The 22,432-nt window shown below is 42.0% G+C and overlaps 1 protein-coding gene across 5 annotated transcripts in view; it reads right to left on the reverse strand.

The window, feature by feature from the left end:
• SSH2 (slingshot protein phosphatase 2) overlaps positions 1-22,432 on the reverse strand; it is a 246,294-nt gene that overhangs the window by 11,613 nt on the left and 212,249 nt on the right. For all 5 annotated transcript variants that reach the window (XM_081219857.1, XM_081219859.1, XM_081219856.1 and 2 more), the window contains 3 exons: positions 15,879-15,925; positions 11,034-11,180; positions 7,507-7,707 (listed from right to left, as the gene is read on the reverse strand). In XM_081219857.1, the coding sequence (XP_081075983.1) occupies positions 7,507-7,707; positions 11,034-11,180; positions 15,879-15,925 (395 nt within the window). The remainder of the gene's footprint in view (positions 1-7,506; positions 7,708-11,033; positions 11,181-15,878; positions 15,926-22,432) is intronic.

The following is a 22,432-nucleotide window of genomic DNA, read 5'->3' on the forward strand; positions in this document are numbered from 1 at the left end:
GGGCAGGATCACCTGCCCAGGGAACAGGTTGCTAAATGTGGCATTTGGGGGTATGGTTTCCATGACTTACAAGCTGATGAAGAGCTACCTCGCCGCAGGGTGGAATGGAAACAGCCCAGAACAACTAACCCTGGGCTCAGGGCCATACCTGCCTTGGCTGCCTGTGAATCTCTGCCGAGTCACACGCCTGCACTAATGTGAACCCCTGTTTGTGCTCAACTCTGCACCTGCTCTCAGCTCCCCCGCCTGCCTGTTGCTTGGGTGGGGCTCTCTCGGACTCAGGCCTGCCCAGCAGAAGGGTGCTTTTCTGGGTAGGGCGCAGGTCAATTTGTTTATGAAGACAAGCTATAATCAAGTAGCTGGGTGTAAGGTGGGGTTTTCCCCCTTTCCAAGCTGCACGAACTCCAGCCACCCCTAGGAGGAGACAACGTATCACACACCCCAAACGAGTGAGCGGCTGTGGGGAGGGGCAAGCTGACTGGTTGGATAGGTGGCCCCGAACTGTACTTTGTGACCAACGGGTGCCAATGTGCTCCCCTTAAAGCTTCTTCTTTTTTGTCTGACACCCTGTTTCCTGACCTAAATAGGACTGTGTTCTCCAACTTCCATCCCTCACCTATCATGAGGATGTTCAAACCTGCACCAAGTCCTCTCAGCCACCACCCACCAAGGCAGGACAAGTCCTGTGATGCAAATCACTGGGAAGATATCTCAGGGAGTAGCTGTTCTCACCCTAATAGTAAAGAACAGCTTATCTCATCAGACAACAGGCAAACGGGAAATTTTCATGATCCCGAGAACCCTCCAAAGTATGTTTTTAAAAAACTGCCTGGAAATCACTAATAAATTGAGAGGGAACGAGAGACTGATGTTATGCTATTAGGCACCAACAGTGCAAGTCTCAGAGAAAGTAGCTGACGTCATAGCTGCTTTACCCAGCAGGGATTTCCTTCTCTTCTTGGGGAAGATATTCATCAGAAAATATTGGGTCAGGGCTCTGGAATTAAACTGACACCTCTTGTAAAGGAGAAAGAAAAATCCCAATCCAAAAATAAGTCTGATTCTGCTGCCTTTTTCATTTTTGCAGTAAAACCTGCAGGGAGAGTGGCAGGCGGCTCTCTGACATAGTCATTATACTCATCCCCACAGCCTGTGAAGCACTGCTATTCCATGTGGCCCTTCCCGATTCCCCCTTCTCCTCCCAGTGCAGGGGTTAGTAACCAGTCACCTGAATTTTGTGCTTATCATTCCCTCCCTTTTCCTTATTGTGTCATCGCATGTTTTGTTCTAACAATATATAGCTTAGTTTGCATGTTTTGAATTTTACATCAATGAAATCATGCTGTATGTAATCTTCTACAACTTTTTATGCCTAACATGTTTTAAGACTCATCGATGTGTGTAGCTGTGATTTCATAGAGTATGGTGAATATGCCACAATTTATTATTCATCCACCCTGTTGATAAGCAGTTTTAGTTATTACGAACAACACTGCCATGGACATTCTTGTGCCTGGTGCACACTTTGGTTTCACAAAGGTGTTAAATATAGGAGGGGAAAAAAGGTGGGTCACAAGGCATATGTGCATCGTTAGTTTTACTTGGTATCACCAAACTGTCTCCCAGTGAAGCCTTTTCTCAGCCAGTTTATTCTAATGCTCCGTCACTGGTAGGAATAGGTGTAAGACATTAGATCATATTTGTTATTTTAAACTGTTAATGTTTATACTCAGCTGACTCCCCCGACCTATTCCAGGTAGGCAGCAAGTGCCAAAAAGAACTTCAGAGTTGGTTTGTGGCCTGGATGATGCAACCAAGTCTCAGGTTCTTGTCCTCCTTGAGTGGCCTCTGACCTGAACTTGGATTCACTTAAACACACTGACACACATGAGATGACTGGGCCATTCTGGGTAAGAATGTGGCTTTTTACTTAGTAAATAAGCAAGAAGGAAAGCTAAATGACAGGATGCATATGATGTCCCATTCTCTTGCCTCCACTTTCTTTCTTATTGTTATATGTTTGGTAAAGTACCAACTCTGAGAAAATTATATAGAGGAAAATACTGCTAAAAATGGAGTATCAGTTGTAGTAAAATCAGACTATTTATGGTTACTTCTTAGGGCATTAGGCAGCCTATAAATAAGAGGAGAAGGAAGAGAAGAAGCATCAACAATTGAGCATTTTCTGTGCTGTGCGTGGTCCTAAATACTTTAAGATTATTTCACTGAAAAGCTGTTAAGAAAATCCTTTAAACCTTACTTGTGATTGACTGTCACCTGACCAGGAATCCATGTCCTCTCGTTCTCGGGTTCCCTCCTGCTGGCTGACCACTGTGTACCAGCTAACTAGACTTCAATGTCTTCACCAGCAAAGCCAGGGTGAAAGACAGCTCTGTCTCCTCTGGCCCTGGTGACAGGGACATTCAAACAATCAAAACTAACATCTATGAGGACATGTGTCACGAACTCTCCCTGGCCACCACCCAGTTTTTCTTCCTTGCTCCTTATACACTGGAACCTAATATCTCAGACACATGGTCCAGCTCACAGATGCATGAAATCTGAACTTGTCTAATGGAACATAAATCTGCCAGATATCTAAATGATCCAACTCCAGAATAACAAACAGCGTTGCTGGTAATTTAATGGAGGGTTTCAACACACACACACACACACTGACACACACTGACACACACACACCCCTCCTCCTGCCCTCACTCCCATCCCCCAGCTATAAAAACAGAAAAAATAAAATTAGATATGAACAGTATCAGTGCCTTTATGATACCCTCACTTTTAGGTCTAAAGGAGACTATTAAATATTAGCCTCCCTGAGGCTTAAAGACATACTAAAAGATGCAAAAAGTCCCTTGTATTTCAGAGGGACTGTCACTGTTTGGTCCACCCTCTCACATTCTGATTAAGAGACTGTAACCAATTCATAAATCACTACAGGGGCCTAGAGTCACTTTGTTAAACTTTTCTTCTACCAAGAGGTCAAAGTACCAAGCTAATACCCTCAAACAGAGGGCTGCCACCTCAAGTTAAGCACCCAGTGCCACTCTGGACAACCAATGGTGCTTGACAATGCTAGGATCAGAGCTCTATCTCTTTGGGAAAACCACCATGTGCCTTCTGGGAGAAGATATGAAATACAAGATATCTAAGCACCTGGAGAGGAAATGGAATTTCTTTGCAAATACAATTGAGTGGGATTTTCCCAAGGACTTTCCTCTCTTGGTGACCTAAGCTGCAAGGCTTGACAGAGCTTCAGACCGTCACAGGAATCTGGGGCTTCTCCTTCTTTGCTCTTCTAAGCAGACAGACCCTGGAGCAGTACTCTAGGGCTGGGCAAGAGTCTGCGAGGCCCAATCTACTTGGCAGTCAGCCTGGCAGGTAGCCTACAAGTGCTGTTTCTTGACAACACATCATAGATTGCAGACCCTAACAGCTATATACCCAAGAGGCACTCCTACTCTTTTTCCTTACTAGCAGAGGCCTGATTTGGTTTGACTGTTCACTGCCCCACAGTTTCAGGGAATGTGGCACTTCCTTAGCACCAGAGAGTGAATGTGAATTTGTTTTAACCAGTCCAGGAAATTCTATTTTCCTACCCAGTGATTGGTTTTAAGAATATGACCCAGTCCTGGTCAGTGGTCCTGTGGGGGTGGGGTGGGTGGGTAGCAGTCAACTGGGGAGCTTCTGGGAAAAGTCTTCTCCTCTAATTGAGATGCCCATTCTTTCAGCCCAACGCTGTGGAATTTACATGTAGGTGCCTAGAAATGTGGCAGATATCTGGCAATCATGAGGCAAATTCAAGGACCAAGCTATTAACTAAGGAAGGGAGAAAAGAAAGTAAGAGCAGGAAGATGAGAGCACCAAAGTCCCTGATTACATCCCCGAGCCCATTACAGTCTACTTCAGTGCTTCTTGCTACAAAAGAAGGTAAATGGTCCAACTTTTTAACTACCTATAGCTGGGTGCTGGCTCCTGCAGATCCACTCTTCAGCCTTTCTACCCTGCTCTCTGCCCTGGAGACTGACGTATGAACCACCTCCACTGGTCCCCTTTTCTTCGGACTTCCACAGGGTTTGGCTAATGGCAAGCCCCAGCAGGAGACTGGAGGGAGGAAAGTGAAGGCAGTCCTCTAGTCCTGTAGCTCCTTCCCCGCAGGGCCACCCTGGCTGGCTGGGTCCCCTGACTGAAGGCTACCGCTCCTCTCTGAAGGTGCCTTTTCTCCAGGAGTCTCCTTCTAGGTTCTAGTAACTGCGCCATCCCTCTCTGGGCCCAGGAGCTATTACCAAACAGCTCTGCTGATATAAGTTCCTTGATTCCACTACAGTCCTACATCTTTGTAAACAGTCCCTTTATAAAGTCTTCCCTGTATAATCTGAGTGTGCTGCTTCTTGCTGAAATCCCAGTTGATGAAGATATTCTATTACTTGCAGCTGAAAGCAGCCTAAGTGACACCCCCAGCACTAGATTTTAGCTTTTAAAATTCAGGAAACATCACAATACAGAAAATTCCAGGACACTTCCATTCCAGTTTCTAACACAGTTAGTGTGTCTGTTGGTGGTGGAAGGCAGTGGCTGGAGGAACTGAATGGCACATGCATGTGTGTTCTCTGGGTAGCCTTGCAGGAGGGGCTTGATGAGAACCATATCTGAATAACCCTTAAGAGTACATAATATACATTATATACACTTTTATTTACAATAACCCTGTGAGCTAGGTCTCTTGATTTTCATTTTATAGATGGGGTCAGGTGAGGATCAGAACTGTGAATTAACTTCTCAAAGTTGCAGCAAGGGGGTGAACCAGGAACGGAAACCACATCTACTGGCTCAAATTCTGTGGTTTTCTCACTCCCCAGGGCTTGCCCCTCCTCCATGAATCAAGACCAGGAAGGCAGGATGGAACCAAAAGGGAAAGGGAAGAGGCAGGGTGACTTGTGGGTTTATGTTGCCCTTCTTATCCTCATCTAAGATTTTTCTGAAATACCTTTAACATCTAAGAAAAACTACATACGCTAAAAAAAAAAAACCCAAAAAAACACCCCAACCCAACAGCTTGCCTGGGATTCCAGAATAAATACTGAAATTGGCAGGACACACAGTATCCTTCCTCTCAACGGGTCACGTGAGGACACTGCCTAATATCCGTCATGTGTGCGTCTGGGAATATACAATATTTGTGTCTCATCCAACCCTCAGATGCCTCTTTTTGTGCCAAAAAGAACTGCTCTGTCCTACCTTCTGATGTAATCTAAAAATGTCATCAAAATCTGGCCCCAAAGACCTCTAAATTCTTTTTAAGTGGAGGAGACTTCAGGATCCTCCTAAGAGAATGGCTCAGATGAAATCATGCCAAGTACTGAGTAAATGGGAGGGGTTTTTTAGTGGAAACTGTAATGCTATGCTGTGGCCACATTTTCACAATACTTCGGCGGTGGGAGGGTGGTCACTCTGCCTGGTTAGGCTGGAAGGCTATTTACCATTTTGTTCAGGAGAAACACAGCCCAGATTCAAGAGTCGAGACCAAGTCATGAGACTCACTGGAGTCAAACTCTGGCATCAGCCCCGACTGCTTCTAGGCAGCAGTGCCTTCACCCTAACAAAACCACCTAGAATGTGCCTACATGGAAAAACAAAGCAAAATATAGCACTCCATGGAACTACAGCATGTGGCATCTCAGGAAGTTGATCCTTGAATTCAGTTTACTAAGAGAGTAAACTGAATCTTTTTCCTGAGATCAGCTGAAGGTGGCTTTAACCACCAAAGGGGTAATAAAAATAATGTAGTGAAATTACTCATTTTATAACCAATTACCAAATTATTGTTGAAAGAGCCAGTTCTTATTGATACAGGAAGATGTTCAAGACCTAGTACTGGGTAGACAGAGAAAGACAAATACTGTACGGTGGTATCTCTTATACATGGAATCTAAAAATGCTAAACTCAGACAAAGAGAGTAGAGTGGTGGTTACCAGGGCGTGGGTGGGGTTGTTGAGGGAAATGGGGAAATGTTGGTCAAAGGGTACAAATTTCCAGTTATGAGATTATAAAGTTCTGGGGATTTAATGTACAGCATGGCAATTATAGCTAATAATACTGAATCATATACTTGAATGTTGCTAAGAGAGATCTTAAATAGTCTTACCACAAAAAAGAAACGGCAGTTATGTCAGGGGATGGAGGTGTTAGCTAATGCTACAGTGTTAATCAGTTTGCAGTATGTAAATGTATGAAATCAATACACTGGACACCTTAAACTTATGCAATGTTGTGCATCAACTGTATCTCAATAAAGCTAGGGGAAAAAAAGGAACAGTGGCAGTTAAGTGCAGTGTAAGTGCTCAATAAACGCTGCCACAGTTAAAAAAAAAAAAAAAAGACCTAATACTGGGTGAAGAAGTAAGGCTGAAGAACAGGTTTTGTGGGAAAAAAAAAAAAATCCATCAATATATGTGATAAGAGGTAAGATAATGTCAACTGCTTTCTGTGGTTATTGAGTTTCTAAATGATTTCCCCCTTTGTAATTTTCTGCATTTCTGCAAAACATATATATATAAAATCAGATTAAAAGATCTTAAAAAAGAAAACAAGAGAGCTATTTCTGGGAAGCCCCTTCATACCTCAAATGGGTTATATATATCCCAATTCTACAGATTTGTCACATGACCAGAATTACTGTTGAAGGTTCAGTGAAACCAAGCACTGAAAAAAAAAAAAAAAAAAAAAAAAAGCCCAAAGCAGCAGCAGGTACTTGTTTTAAGAGAATGGGCCAGGGACTTCCCTGGCAGTCCAGTGGTTAAGACTCTGCACCTCCACTGCAGGGGGTGCAGGTTTGACCCCTGGTTGGGGAACTAAGATCCCACATGCCACGCAGCCTAAAAAAAAAAAACATTTCTAAGAATTTCAGCTAGCACTACCCTGGGAGCAATCAGTATCCATTTTGATAAGGCAGCTGCATCTGGCCTTAGAAGCTGTTGAGAAGTATTTATTAAAATCTGCACCTAATTGAGATCTGAAATAAGGGAACAGTATTTCCATCCTTTAGTTTAATGTCTTTAGTTTAGATTAAATGCCTAATCTTCCATGCTAATCTTAAATACTGGTACTTAATTTTTTTTTTTTTTTTTTTTTTTTTTTTTTTGCGGTATGCGGGCCTCCCACTGGTGTGGCCTCTCCCGTTGCGGAGCACAGGCTCCGGACACGCAGGCTCAGCGGCCACGACCCACAGGCCCAGCCGCTCCGCGGCATGTGGGATCCTCCCGGACCGGGGCACGAACCCGTGTCCCCTGCATCGGCAGGCGGACTCTCAGCCACTGCGCCACCAGGGAAGCCCGGTACTTAATTTTTAAAAACTAGATGGATAGAGGTTTCAATTTTCAAATCTATCACACACTTAAATTAGGTGAGAACTAGCTGCAGAGAAGGACATTTCACTGTGCCCTGGGGAGCATAAAGGAGGGAAAACCTGAGGAAGTCAATTAAGGACTCACCTTGCCAGCAAGATCCCCTGGTACTCTTCCAGCTGTCTCATGAAGCTGGGGTTGGGCTTGGTCACTGTTCGTCTTTCCTTCACGTAGTCATAGGCTCGGTCCAGATTCCAGCCATACTCCTTCATCGCATAGGCAATCACAGTGGAGGCTGAGCGACTCACCCCCATTTTGCAGTGCACAAGGCATTTAGATCCGTGTTTCCTAGTTTGGGGGATTGAGGTAAGGAGGAAAACACAATAGTGAGTACACTTTAAGAGCTAGGTTCTAAATGTGTCCACGTCTCCTGTCTGGCCTTTCCATTTTCTTGCTTTGCAATTCACCCCACCTTACTGCACTTGTGTGCACCTCTAATCAAATGTGTGGGGCAATTCTGGTGCACTCAAACGATATTCAGTGTTAATATTAAGCCTCTCTAGTTCATTCAGCAAACATTTATCAGGGATTTACCATGTTTAAGACAATGTGCAAGGTCTGGGATGCAAAAATAAGTAACAGTTTTTCCCTAAAGGGTAGGACTCATTGGAAGTAGACAATTAAAATTCAAAATGGTAATTGCAATGACAGTTGGTCACAGAGCACAGAAGGAAATTTTTCTCTTTAGAGACTGGACCCCATTTTGTGTGTGGCTGGAGGCCAGTCCTTTCAGCCCCAGGGGCACGTTGACGGCTGGCATGCTATTGAATTACAGGTGTGGCAGTGATTCATCTAATTTACCCAAATGTTGTGAGTTGCTTCCAGTTCCAGTTCCAGTAAGAGTTCTGTCCCGGGAGTAAAGCACAAACCAAATGAAACTAACTCTCCTCTTTACTCAGATGTAGCCCTGGATATTACTTTTCACAACACCACCACCCGTGTTCTGTCTAGGGACTGGCTATATAACCCGTGGAGCTGGATGGGACCATGTGATGTACCTCATGGCTTTCTCAGCAAGGAGGGTGGAATGAATAATTAGCTGTTTTTGTGTTTTTTTATGGGGTGGAAGTAAGAGAAAACAAAGTCACCATAAAGTGACACTAACAAACAAACAAACAAAACTCCTCAGTCTTATGCCAGAGCTAATTACCTTGGATCTGAGCATTACTCAGCTATGCTAATTCTGCTAATAACACAGTGTCTGGCCCAGAGCAAGCCTTCAAATATTTGCTAAATGTATGAACAAACTTATGGATCTCCTGATTACATCTGTCACTTGTAAGTAGGGACAACATTTTAAAATCTAGAAAAAAGAACATTTATTCTTATCACTAGTGTACGTGGGCTGGAATCCTTCCCAAGTGGTTATTCCAATAAATTAAAAAATGCACACATCAGCCTAACAGGGGAAATCTATACATACACTCACTCACTGTATTACAAGAGACAAGCTTCCTTCCAGAAGCTTATAATCCTCCTGCTGGAGACAGACACACATGAATGTTAACTCACCAATGCAAGGAGGCATAAGGTTAAGTGCCAAAATGAGAGGGCCAGCCAGATAAGCTATGGGAATGGAGAGAATGGTCTGGAATAACTGAAACAGTCTCAAAAGAAAGGTAAAATTTTAGTGTCCTATGGTTGGTGTGCATATGTGTCTCTGTATGCTTAGGTGATCCCAAATGACTAGGACATGTTTGTTTTGCTTATGGCACCACAGAGTTTTCACTTAGACTACAGTTGGCAAGCCATGTCACAGTGACGCAGATGGAAGTTCAGACATGTGCTCTATATTTTCCCATCAAGCTTTGACAACTTTAATACATCGAATTTCAGGTCTATGCCTGCAGGCATGGAAGGTGCTCAAACTTGGACAATCTTAAGAAAAATACAATTATGAAATCCACTCCTATGAAAACATTTCTTCATTTTGAACTGGGCTTTTTCAGTGGATGGCTTCTAACTCAGGTAATGAAGGATCTGCAGTTAGTTCTCACCTAGCCCAATTTCACCTTTCAGGTTCATTGCCCACCCCACCCCCTCACTTCAAGTGCTAGATTGTCCAAATTAAGCCCAACATCACATTAGGAATCCTAAACTCACCATGTGTAGGTAGAGTGGCCCTGAAAATGTGGAGTCCTAACCAATGGACCGCCAGGGCCCTGATTAGGGTGAAACACATGAGATGCCCAGGGTGCCACTTAAGGGGAGGCACTCATTCTGAGACGCTGACCTATACTTGCAGGACATGGAGAGTGCATGCCTCTCAGTAAATGTAATGTGGGCGCCTCACGTATCTCCCTCTTACCCCAGCCCTGCTGAAATCAAGTCTTTCTCTTCACTAGGACTGGGGCCTCGCCTTGATCGCTAGCCTCTTTGGCTGTAACCCTGACAACTTGCTTAGTCTTTTCCAGTCCCCTTTCCTTAAGGAACTAGACTATTCCCATATACTTGATGGACTGAAATGAGACATGATCTTAGGTTCAAGTCCTGCCTCAACCACTAGTTACTTAATATCTCTGAACCTCATCTCTGCAGTCTGTCCTCTTCTGTACAGAAGGAAGACAGCATATGCCTCTCTGGGTTTTGGAACGTACAGGAGAGAATAAGTGTAAAGTACATGGCACATAGGAAGCATGCCATGAGTGGCAGAAGCTTCAACAGTATAAAACAGTCTCTCAGGTATTGGTTAGAGACTGAGAGAATGGGCTCAGAGCTGGAGTATGGGGATTCAGGACAACTAAGAGGAAGCATTTCCTGACCATGAAGGTCCTTAAGTGAGGTGTGGTATCATTCTTGAAGGAGGACTTTAAAAACAGAAGTGGGAATTCGCTGGCGGTCCAGTGGTTAGCACTCCATGCTTTCACTGCTGAGGGCCTGGGTCTTCTGAGTGTCACCCCACCTGCAGAGGGAATGTGGCCAACATGCTTACTGATGGTTTTTTTCTACTGAAGGGATAAATAGGACTGGCAAAGAAATCCCCAGGGACTTAAAAAAATCAGTGTTGATATATTAATACTAATACTAAACACTAAATTAATACTATGGAATTGTTTCACTAAAAGGACCAATTAATTTAAGGAAGGTAACAACAGAAGGGCCAGAGAAAAATTTCACTATTTAGAGTAGCATGAAAGTAAAGTAAAAGAATGGGGAAAAATGTCCAAAGCGTACTGTTTCTCTCCTCGTCTTCAGAGAGCAGGATCAAGTGTTCCACTTGTCTGGAATAATTTCTATTCTATAACTTTCAAGTGTCCCCGTTGGTAACTTAAGAATTCTTCCTTCTCTCATTCAGAATTTCTTCTCTATTTCAGAATTTCTTCCTTCTCTCATTTCTATTTCTTTCACTGCAGCTTGAGTTTATTTTCTCTAATTTTGTGCTCAACGGAAATAGCCAACATGAGATCATCTTCCAGGGGCTTCATCTACTTAAAGCAAAAGTATTAAGTCACTAGTCATCTTTTTCTTAGTATTAAGAGATCTCAGTCTCCCTTTTTTTCTTTACTTCCTTTCCTCTGAGTATCATCAGTAAGTTATCTACAGCTTTCGGACCCCAACCATGTGTGGTGCACAAGGAAGAGGGGTCAGAACGTGTGTGTGGGACCATTACTCACTTTGCTTTAGAGATGAATTTGTAAGTGTCATTCCAGTAAGCCAGGAGATCCGTTGCCTCTTCATCATATACCCGAATGTTGTGATACTCAAAGACGCCTGGGAAGAAGTTATCTATCTCTCGAGTGACATTCAAGATATATCGCACCCTGTGAGGAAACCAACGGAGAATATGAGCCCTACTACTCAGGCAAAATCCAATTCCCAGCGCTGGAATTTTTCTTATTTAAAACTTGCTTACTCCTGGGCTTCCCTGGTGGCGCAGTGGTTAAGAACCCGCCTGCCAGTGCAGGGGACATGGGTTCGAGTCCTGGTCTGGGAAGATCCCGCATGCCGCGGAGCAACTAAGCCCATGCACCACAATTACTGAGCCTGTGCTCTAGAGCCCACAAGCCACAACTACTGAGCCCGAGTGCCACAACTACTGAAGCCCACGTGCCTAAAGCCCGTGCTCCACAACAAGAGAAGCCACCGCAATGAGAAGCCCACGCACCGCAACCAAGAGTAGCCCCCGCTCACCACAACTAGAGAAAGCCTGTGCACAGCAACGAAGACCCAACGCAGCCAAAAATAAAAATAAATAAATAAATAACAAACTTGTTTATTCCTGAGGCTGAAATTAAATACTAAAATATTGAAGAAAGCTAAAAAAAAAAAAAAAAAAACCAAACAAACCTAAGAGGCTATCCTTATTTAATACAGAAATTGTATAACAGGGTCCTGGGCATACCTGGGTATCAGGAAGTTATTGAGAGAAAAGCTGTCTACCAAGTTCAACATCTATATTCCATTTTCAGTTTGTGTTTAGTTATACAATCTCATCTTTCAGAGTCTTTTGAAAATAGGCCTTGCATTTTACTCCAAAGAATCAACTTGAGGCCCATGATCTGACAATTTCTCTGCAGTCACTAAAATTACCAGCAACAAAATTTATTTTTTGTAAGTCATCTGTATTAAATCAGACTATTAACATGTACTTTAAGAAAAAAAATAGAAGGAAACATTCCCTCCTATCTTTCTAAATGACAGGTTGTCAGCTTTCGCTCTATTACTCTCCTTAAACTACATGAAGGCAAGTGAGGCCAGGCTGGTAGGGTCAGAGGAAAAGTTGGACTTAAAACTCTCTTAACTCTCTAGGCGGCATTCCTGGCTGCTATGGCAGCAGATGTGTCTGAGAGTTCTCCCAGGCTTGCAGAAAATGGTTTCTGTATCAAAAATTTCTTTTGCTATCTCTCTCACTGTGCAATCTCAATAAATGCTTCGGTTTAATCTGCCAAAGGATTACCTTTTCTCAGTGCTGTATGGACTTAGACATCACTGTTGTCAACTCCAACAACACATCACAGACTCACTCATTTCCCTCTGTAGAAGCTGCTTCCTTCTTAGAACCACACGTGGGGTTCTACAAACCCAATCACTGAAGTCAGAGAAATGACTACAAAAAGGGAGAGCCAAGCTAACCAATTCTGTGGTTAAGGTCAAGCAACCAAAATTTTTCTGGGACATGGTTTGAATCTGTTTTAACTTAGCATCAAAGTCCATTACTAGAAAGGATTTTTTCTTTTTAATTTAAAAAGCAAGCTGGGCTTCCCTGTTGGTCCAGTGGTTAAGACTCGGCGCTTCCACTGCAGGGGGAGAGGGTTCGATTCCCTGGTCAGGGAATTAGGATCCCACATGCCGTGCGGTGTGGCCAAAAAAAAAAAAAAAAAAAAGATTAAGTGAAAGCAAGCAACATGCACCTGTGGAAAACACTCCAGCAGTTCCCCAAAAGGTTACCACCATATGACCCCGTAAGTCCTCTCCTAGGCATAAACTGAAGAGAAATGACAACATATGTCCACCCAAAGATTCATACATGAATGGTCGTAAGAGTATTCATAATAGCCAAAAAGTGGAAACAACCCAAAGGCCCATCAAATGATGAATGGGCAAATAAAATGTGGTGTGTATATATATCTCCATATAATGGAATACTATTTGGCAATATAAAAGGAATGAAGTACTAATACATGGTACAACATTGATAAACCTTGAAAATACAATGTTAAGTGAAATAAACCATGCTTAAAAGACTACATATTGTATAATTTCATATAAATGAAATGTCCAGAATAGGCAAATCTATAGAGACAGAAAGTAGGCTAGTAGTTTCTAGGAGCTGAAGGGAGGAAGGGAAATGGGAGTGACTGCTAAAGGGTACAGGCTTTCCTTTTGGGTTGGAAAAAAATGTTCTGAATTGATTGTTGCACAGCTCTGTGAATATACTAAAAACCACTGAAGTACACATTTTAAAAGGGTGAACGATATATGTGAATTATATCTCAAAACTGTCAGAAGAAAAAAGGCAAGCACACTTCCTCTTATTTCATTTAAAATAAAAATGAACAACAACCTTCCCATCCACAATCCCATACTTCAGTAATGGATTATAGCAGGACAGGGTTTCCCAATCTTTTTCATTACAGAAGTCTAGTCAGCCACTACCAATTGGAAATGGCACTCCTTGAAACTTCTTTGTCATTCTTACACTTCACTGTAAGCTATTCCTTACAATGCTTTGTAAGGAACAGCATTTTACTTGGAGTTCTAAAGTCAGTGTATTGGGAGAAAATGGCCTTATTGTCAAAATTACACTTGAAAAATCCCTTAAATCATCCACAGGGGGCAATATACATGTTTTGTGTACAGATCCCTGAACTATAATTCTTGATCCATTGAAGTTTTTTTTTTTTTAATAAATTTATTTAATTTTTATTTATTTATTTTTGGCTGTGTTGGGTCTTCGTTGCTGCGCACGGGCTTTCTCCAGTTGTGGCGAGCAGGGGATACTCTTCGTTGCGGTGCAAGGGCTTCTCATTGCAGTGGCTTCTCGTTGCAGAGCATGGGCTCTAGGCGCGTGGGTTTCAGTAGTTGTGGCACGCAGGTTCAGCAGTTGTGGCTTGTGGGCTCTAGAGCGCAGGCTCAGTAGTTGTGGTGCACGGGCTTAGTTTAGTTGCTCCACGGCAGGTGGGATCTTCCCGGACCAGAGCTGGAACCCATGTCCCCTGCATTGGCAGGTGGATTCTTAACCACTGTGCCACCTGGGAAATCCTTCTTCTTCCATTAAAGTTTAAGCACCAGTGAATTTAAGAAACAAGATCTAAGTAGATGTCTGAGCATCTAACCATACTTGTCTTTTTTCTGTGTCCTACAATTTAGCATTGTAAGTAGTAAATGAGATAAATAGGTCTCATCTCCAGCTGGGGATATAAGTCAAAAGTCAAAGTGAATATATGCATGATGTGATTCTAATGCATTTGGCAGGCAGTGCTCTATCAAATCTCAGATTTCATATTAAACACTGTATCAGGTGCTAGTTTCCTGCAGGTCACATTCTGTCAATTTTTCTACCATTCCTTCACATTTACCGGGCACCCTTTTGATATAAGGCTCTGAGCTAGGTATGTTTCACACAAACTAAGATATGGTCTCTGCTTTCAAGGACTTCTGATTCAATCCTTATCAACTTAAATTTTCCAAGTTCTATTTAATTTCATACCTTAAGATTAAGTAACCAGATTTCCATCCCCCCCCCCCCGCCCCAAGAACTCTTTGTATAATCACTTGGCTTCCTTTCTTCTGAGGGAAAAGTAGGAAGTATGCATCTAATCACGTTAAAGATAACCAGAAGGCTGACTTGTAGCTGAGAAAACAGGCAGCCAGCAACCAGTCAGGGAGTCATCACTATCTCTTGAGTCTCAGTAGGTCTTATCTCTGTCCAAAATGAAGAGTTAGAATGGCCAATTTCCAGACATGATTTTCTCTTCTCTTATTGGAATGATCTGTCCTCCTAAGGCCGAGTTCAATGAAAGATTTAGGTATTAGCTAAGAAGTGAAAAGGGAAAATGGCAGCTTTTTGCTTGCTGAATGTTCACTGTGGTCTCAGTTGCTTCAATCAAACTCATAACCATGCTGCTTAGGAACACATTTCTTACTACAAGGTCAGTCTTCTTATTCAATTTTACACTGTCTCTTTTATATTTATAACCTACTTAGTCTTCATGCACCTTACTATAAAAGGATAGGAACTGAGTCTTATTTTTCTTTGGATCCCTAGCATCTAGCACTGTGCTTGGTCTACAGAAGTTGCTCAAAGACCTGTGAACCCAGCATATGCAGTTCTGTGTACTCTTACATAAAAATAGGAACCAAAGTCTAGAGAGACAGGAAAAAGATCAGTGGTTGCCAGGGGGTGGGGGTGGGGAATAAATGGACAGAGCACAGAGGATTTTTAGGGCACTGAAAATACTCTGTATGATGCCATCGTGATGGACACATGGTCATTATACATTTGTCCAAAGCCATAGAACGTACAGCACCAAGAGTGAACTGTAATGTGAACTATGGACTTCAGATGATTACGAGGTGTCAATGTAGGTTCATCAGTTGTAAAAAAAATGTACCTCTCTGGTGGGTATGTTGAGAATGGGGGAGACTATGCATGTGTGGGGCAGGGAGTATATGAGAACTCTCTTTACCTTCCCCTCAATTTTGCTGTGAACCTTAAACTGCTCTTAAAAAAAGAAAAAAGGGGAGTCAATAACTAGATTTGGTTTTAAACAGCATGAAAGGGTTGCACATTTGTTTTTGAAAGCCTTTCCACGGAAACAGTTGATCTTTCTTCAGAGGGGATGAAACAGTGGGAGAATAGCCATTTTAATTTTTATTAAATTATACCCAGTAAGAATCAACTGGAAGCAACTCTTAAGCTTAAAGTTACTCACTGACACCTCTCTGACAGGAAAATGTAAAGATAAAACAGTGATTTCTGCGACATGGGGGTGTCAGCAATTGCTCTGTGTGCTTACCCTCGGTTCTGTAAATCCTCTAAGTTAGAGGCATTCCATTCCGAGCCCTGTGGAACCAAAAAGACAAGGTTAGAGAGTATTAGCCAATGAACCAAATACAATACTTGAAAAGGAGTCCTGTGAGCGAAGAAACAGAGTTTCTAAAAAGAAGGTCAATAACATCTACCAAGTTTCCTCTCTACGTGCCAGGTACTTTATATGCTATCACATTCAGTTTCCACAAATGATAGAGTAAGAAAGTTACCTTCATTTTTTAGAGATATGAAAACCAACCCTTATAGAATTCAGATAATATCTGCTCAAGATCACATTGCTGGAAAGGTTTCTTTGACCATTCTCCAATCTAAGTTAAATGTAGTCTGCCACTCTTGTTTATAGTAGTCTATTTTATCAATAGCATGCATCACTATTTTTACTTATTTATTTATGTGCTTATTTACTACCTTTCTCCTCCACTATAATACAAGCTTCTTGAGGGCAGCAACCAGGTCTCTTGTTCTCTAAGGAAACTCCTGCACAGTGCCTGGCACCTCGCAGATATTCTTAAATGAACAAAGTGGCATTATTATGAATTAAAACTAGATTTCATTTTAAAACCCACACTTTTCCTAGTGCATTACGTTGCATCTAAGAAGTTGGGATGGTACAGTGTGTGTGTATGTCTGTAGGGGGAGAGAGTGAAATAGTCAAACAAATGAGAGAAACATGATGTGCAAAATTTAAAGGAAAATGTTTCTATAGATTATCTGCAAGATACATCAATTGTTAATATTTTGCCATATTTGCTTTCTTGCTCTCCTTCCCTTTCTTTCGATATACATCATACTTTTTTTTTACCTGAACCATTTAAGTAACTTGAGCATCATGACACTTCAATACTTGATCATGTATCATTTAAGAACAAGAATATTCTCCTATATAATTCCATTTTTGCAACCAAGAAAGATAACATGAATACAATAATAATCTAATACATCATCTGTATTTGAATTTTAAAAATTGCCCTCAAAATGTCCTTTATATTCATTCAATCAAGAATCATACTGTGCATTTAGTTGCCATGTCTTTAATCTAGAACAGTCCACCCCTGTGCCTTTACTTATTTTGCCTTTCATGATACTGACATTTTTGTAGACTACAGGTCTGTAATACTGGAGAGCTCCCCACAACCTGGATTTATCTGATTGTTTCCTGATGATTAGATTCAGGTCAAACATTCCTGGCAAGAATATGACAAGGGAGGGCTTCCCTGGTGGCGCAGTGGTTGAGAATCCGCCTGCCAATGCAGGGGACACGGGTTCAAGCCCTGGTCTGGGAAGATCCCATATGCCGCGGAGCAACTAAGCCCATGCGCCACAACTACTGAGCCTGCGCTCTAGAGCGTGTGTGCCACAACTGCTGAAGCCCATGTGCCCTAGAGCCCGTGCTCCGTAACAGGAGAAGCCACCGCAATGAGAAGCCCGCGCACCACAAAGAAGAGTAGCCCCTGCTCACCGCAACTAGAAAAAGCCCGCGCACAGCAACGAAGACCCAACACAGCCAAAAATAAATAAATAAAATAAAAAAAGAATATTACAAGGGAGATATTGTGTACTTCGTACTGCATCAAATCATGAGGCACATGATGTCAGTTTGTCCCATTATTTGTCAGGCTGAGTTTGAATTCTTGGTAGATACCTTTGTGTCTGCCACATCCCTCTATTGTAAAGGTTCCTTTGAAATTAATTAGTAGTCTATAGTAATCTTTGAAGCCATGTGAAAGCCAAAGTAATCTTTTTGACCTAGGATTTCAGCATCAATTGCCGATCTTGCCCAAATGAATTACTCTACTGGAGGTTACAAAACGGTAACTTTCTAATTCCATCATTCCTTCTGCAAGTTGGCTGGCATCCTTCTGTAAAAGAGTCTCACCTAATCAGTCATCACACCCTTTACTGAAGTGTCACTATGGACTCCTGAATTCTTTTTGTATTTAGAACGTTATAATCCATTACCATCTTTTTTTTGGGACATGCAGATTGTCCGGAACTTGGCCAGTGGGAATCTCTTCAAACAGGTTCCTTTTGATATGATTCCATTAGTCTTTGAGCGCATCCATGCTTTGTGGTACAGAAAGTTGTTCCGGATTCACTTTGTGAGTAGAATCAGCCAGTTCCCCAAGAAGCCCTGGTTTCTTTTAGTGAAGAATGATATCTTGTAACCAAGATCTGGGCATTAATTAGGTATGCTCCTAACTACTGGGTGTCATTGTTTCTAAAACTTCTCAGTGGTCAGATCTAGGAAGTATTTCTAAAAAAATCCTGAGTTTATATTTTTACCTTCAACTGAAATTAAGTCAATACCACAAGGTTCTTCCTTTCTTTCTTGCCTCTCCCACACTGTTTATATATCTCCTTACTCCACGGTGAGAACTTTGGTTCCCAACAACTCATTTATTCTACTTACAAAATAGTTTTTTTTTTTTTTTTTTTTTTTTTTTTTTTTGCGGTACATGGGCCTCTCTCACTGCTGTGGCCTCTCCCGTTGCAGAGCACAGGCTCCAGACGCGCAGGCTCAGTGGCCATGGCTCACGGGCCCAGCGGCTCTGCAGCATGTGGGATCTTCCCGGACTGGGGCACGAACCCGTGTCCCCTGCATTGGCAGGCGGACTCTCAACCACTGCGCCACCAGGGAAGCCCTACAAAATAGTTTTAACATTATTACACCAATACCAAAACCAATAACAAAAATATTAAGTTCAAATTTTCTTTGCATTTCTTTTTTTTTCCTTATTATATCCCACTAAGGAGTACAATTAGAGTATTATGCTTAAGTTACTTGAATTAATTTCTTTCTGTGAGGTTATCAATTTGATACATATTTGGGTTCATTTGCTCCTGTTTATTCAATTTTAGGGTGTGTTTCTTCTTCCATGTTTTCCATTTTTTTGAACATACAAGACTTTTATAATATTGAAAGTCAAAAGTTGATTAAAAAGTAAACTTGAAGTCTCACTCCCACCCCCATCTCCTCAATCTCCATGGGTAACCATTTTTATTAGTTTGTGGCTTATTCTACCTACGTTGTATTTTGAAAAAAAATATAAGCAAATATATACTTACCACTTCTGACTTACACAAAAGTACTTTACTACATATGCTTTTTTTGTTCTTTGCTTTCTTCACTTTACAATATATCCTCAGACCCACTCCACATCACAGTGCCACCTTCCCCATAGCCTTGCCAACAAAATGTGTGGTTAAGCTTTTGAATCTTTTTCAAACTGATAAGCGTGAAATGTTATCTCAGTGTAATTTTAATTTGCATTTCTGTTTAGCGTAAAAGTGAGCAACTCTTCAATGTTTCGGGTCCATTTTCTATCTTTGAGCTATATGTTCATGTCTTTTGAAAAGGCAAACATTTAAAAATAAGAATTTATCTATTTCAGAATAATGCATTAAGTGGAATGTAGCTTTAGAAGACTCAGGTTCAAGTCCCAACTCCCCCTCTGACTGGGGGACCTTGGGCAAACTGCTTAGCCTCTCTGTCTTCACTTTCCTTATCTGTAAAATGAAACACTCCTCCCACCCTAGTCCTAGGAATCTAATGGATAGCTTCCCCTCAAACTACAAATATAAAGTTTCTCCCCATTCCTTTTGCCATGTAAGAATACAAAGAGAAGTCTGTGACCTGGAAGAGGGCCCTCACCCGACCATGCAGGCACACTGGTCTCAAGACTTCCAGCCTCTCCAGAACTGTAATAAGTTTCTATTGTTTATAAGCCAACACCTCCCACCCCCTGCCTCACATTTCTTTCATATTAAAATGGAAAACCCTCTCTCCATCCTAAATCCTCCTCTGGACACTGTCCTTTTCCTTTTCCTTTCATGGCCAAGATTCATAGAAATACAATCTAATACTCACTTTCTAAAATTCCTCATTTCCCAGGTATCTCAACCCACAGCACTGTGGCTTCTGCCCTCTTCACTCTTGCTAATGACCTCTTCTAATTGTCTAAGCCAGAGGTCACCTTTGTAACCTTATTCCACTGGCCTTCTATGAGTATCTATCTTGATATGGTCATCACTCCCTCCTTATGGAATTAGATCAGACTGCACAAATATCTAGCCTCATGCCTGGCACAACAAAGAGGATCAACAAATGCTTGTTGAATAAATCATCAAATGAGATAAGTAAATGAAGCACTCTGAAAATTGTCAAGTGTTATGTAAGCACTATCTTCGTATTACAAGTGATCTGTAATTTGGCCATTGAGCTAGGAGATCTCAAGGATGCTATGCTGAAGTACATTTAGGAAAATTGTCAGTAAGTGACGGATGACTGATCTTTTCTACAGACCAGGGCTCACCTGACTTGCTTTAAAAAAAATATGAGGTTCTAGAGACTCTGTGCTCAAACTTAGAAAACTGGCTCCCATACCAAAGAAAGAGGCAAGAATTATTTTTTAAAAAAAGGACTTTCAAGGAGATAGAAGCCAAGCAATAAGGGTTGAGTGGCTAAACTGGAGCCAGGGAAATGTGACCACCTCACTCCTTAATTTAGAAATCTAAATCCTCTGTGAATTCTGTACAGCTAGATGGAAATAACCCTGATGTGATGGTAAAAGTCCATGGTTTTCATCTACCTGTCCAGAGAAACTTCAAACTGACAATCTGAAATGACAAATATCCAGAAACAAAATAAATTAAACTCATCAGCTACTGACTCAGTGAAGCCCATATAGAGTGACTTGGGCTCTGCTTAGGGCTGTTTCAGGTTCAGCCTGAAAGAACTGGAATCAACATGGTGTAATTACTTTTCTGTCCTCAATACAAATGCCATGCATATTATCCCCCTTGGGTCCTCAACAGACTCAATCTCTTTTTTTTTTTGCCTCCATGCTTCTCAGGCAGTGGCATAATTCCATGGGGGTTTTCAATAAGTTCTATGTAATTATGCAAAGCATGTTTTAATTGTATGGAAGTGTAAAATGAAATCTTGAAACTATACTGTAATACATTTTAAAAAAAATAAATTTATTTATTTTTGGCCGCGTTGGGTCTTCGTTGCTGCGTGTGGGCTTTCTCTAGTTGTGGCAAGTGGGGGCTCCTCTTCGTTGCAGTGTGCAGGCTTCTCATTGCAATGGCTTCTCTTGTTGTGGAGTACGGGCTCTAGGCACGTGGGCTTCTGTAGTTGTGGTGCACGGGCTTAGTTGCTCCACGGCATGTGGGATCTTCCCAGACCAGGGATCGAACCCATGTCCCCTGCATCGGCAGGCAGACTCTCAACCACTGCGCCACCAGGGAAGCCCCGCTCCTACAGTTTTTTTGTTTTTTGTTTTGCAGTACACGGGCCTCTCACTGTTGTGGCCTCTCCCGTTGCGGAGCACAGGCTCCAGATGCGCAGGCTCAGCCGCCATGGCTCACGGGCCCAGCCGCTCCGCAGCATGTGGGATCTTCCCAGACCGGGGCACAGACCCATGTCCCCTGCATCGGCAGGCGGACTCTCAACCACTGCGCCACCAGGGAAGCCCCGCTCCTACAGTTTTTAAATAAGTTCACTTCCACCTTTCACTCTGGTTCACCTACACTGTACTCTGGCCCAAAGAGTGAAGTGACTGATTTCTTTTAAAATGTTATCCTTAGTACATGCACCCCAGTGTTCACTGCAGCACTGTTTACAATAGCCAAGACATGGAAGCAACCTAAATGTCCATCAACAGAGGAATGGATAAAGAAGATGTGGTTCATATATACAATGGAATATTATTCAGCCATTAAAAGGATGAAATAATGCCCTTTGCAGCAACATGGATGGACCTAGAGATTGTCTTACTGAGTGAAGTAAGTCAGAAAGAGAAAGAGAAATATATGATATCCCTTATAGGTGGAATCTAAAAAGAAATGATAAAAATGAACTCATTTACAAAACAGAAACAGACTCATAGAGAATGAACTTATGGTTACCAGGGGGGGGAAGGGTGGGGGGAAAGGATAGTTAGGGAGTTTGGGATCAATATGTACACACTGCTATATTTAAGATGGATACCCAACAAGGACCTACTGTATAGCACAGGGGCCTAACTCTGCTCAAAGTTATGTAGGAGTCTGGGGGAGAATGGATACATGTATATGTATGGCTGAGTTGCTTTGCTGTGCACCTGAAACTATCACAACATTGTTAATCGGCTATACTCCACCCCCACCTCCCCCCAAAAAAGGGAAGAATTCTGTAAGTTCCAAATTGGGATGAAAACTAAAATTGCCTGAAGTAAAAAAAAAAAAAAAATGTTATCCTTAGGAAATAACCTTGTTGGGGTCCAAAAGTTCCAAGCAAAATAGAAGAGGAGAGCACATTTATGGCAAAGAAGGACAACTGTACTGGGGGTTCTGCAAAGATCATACAACTCGAGATAATCTTCAAGGATTGGTATCCCTGTGCAAATCTTTATCATACCATACCTACAGTCTCAATGCTGTGAGTCACTTTACTGTGGCAGCCAGGCACAGGATTGATAACTTTTTCTTCTAAAAAGTTTATGCTACACATCTCCAGTTGAGGGGCAAAAATCATGA

This window comes from Mesoplodon bidens, assembly GCF_964165515.1.
Source record: "Mesoplodon bidens genome assembly, chromosome: 19".
In the NCBI taxonomy this organism is placed as follows: Eukaryota; Metazoa; Chordata; class Mammalia; order Artiodactyla; family Ziphiidae; genus Mesoplodon; species Mesoplodon bidens.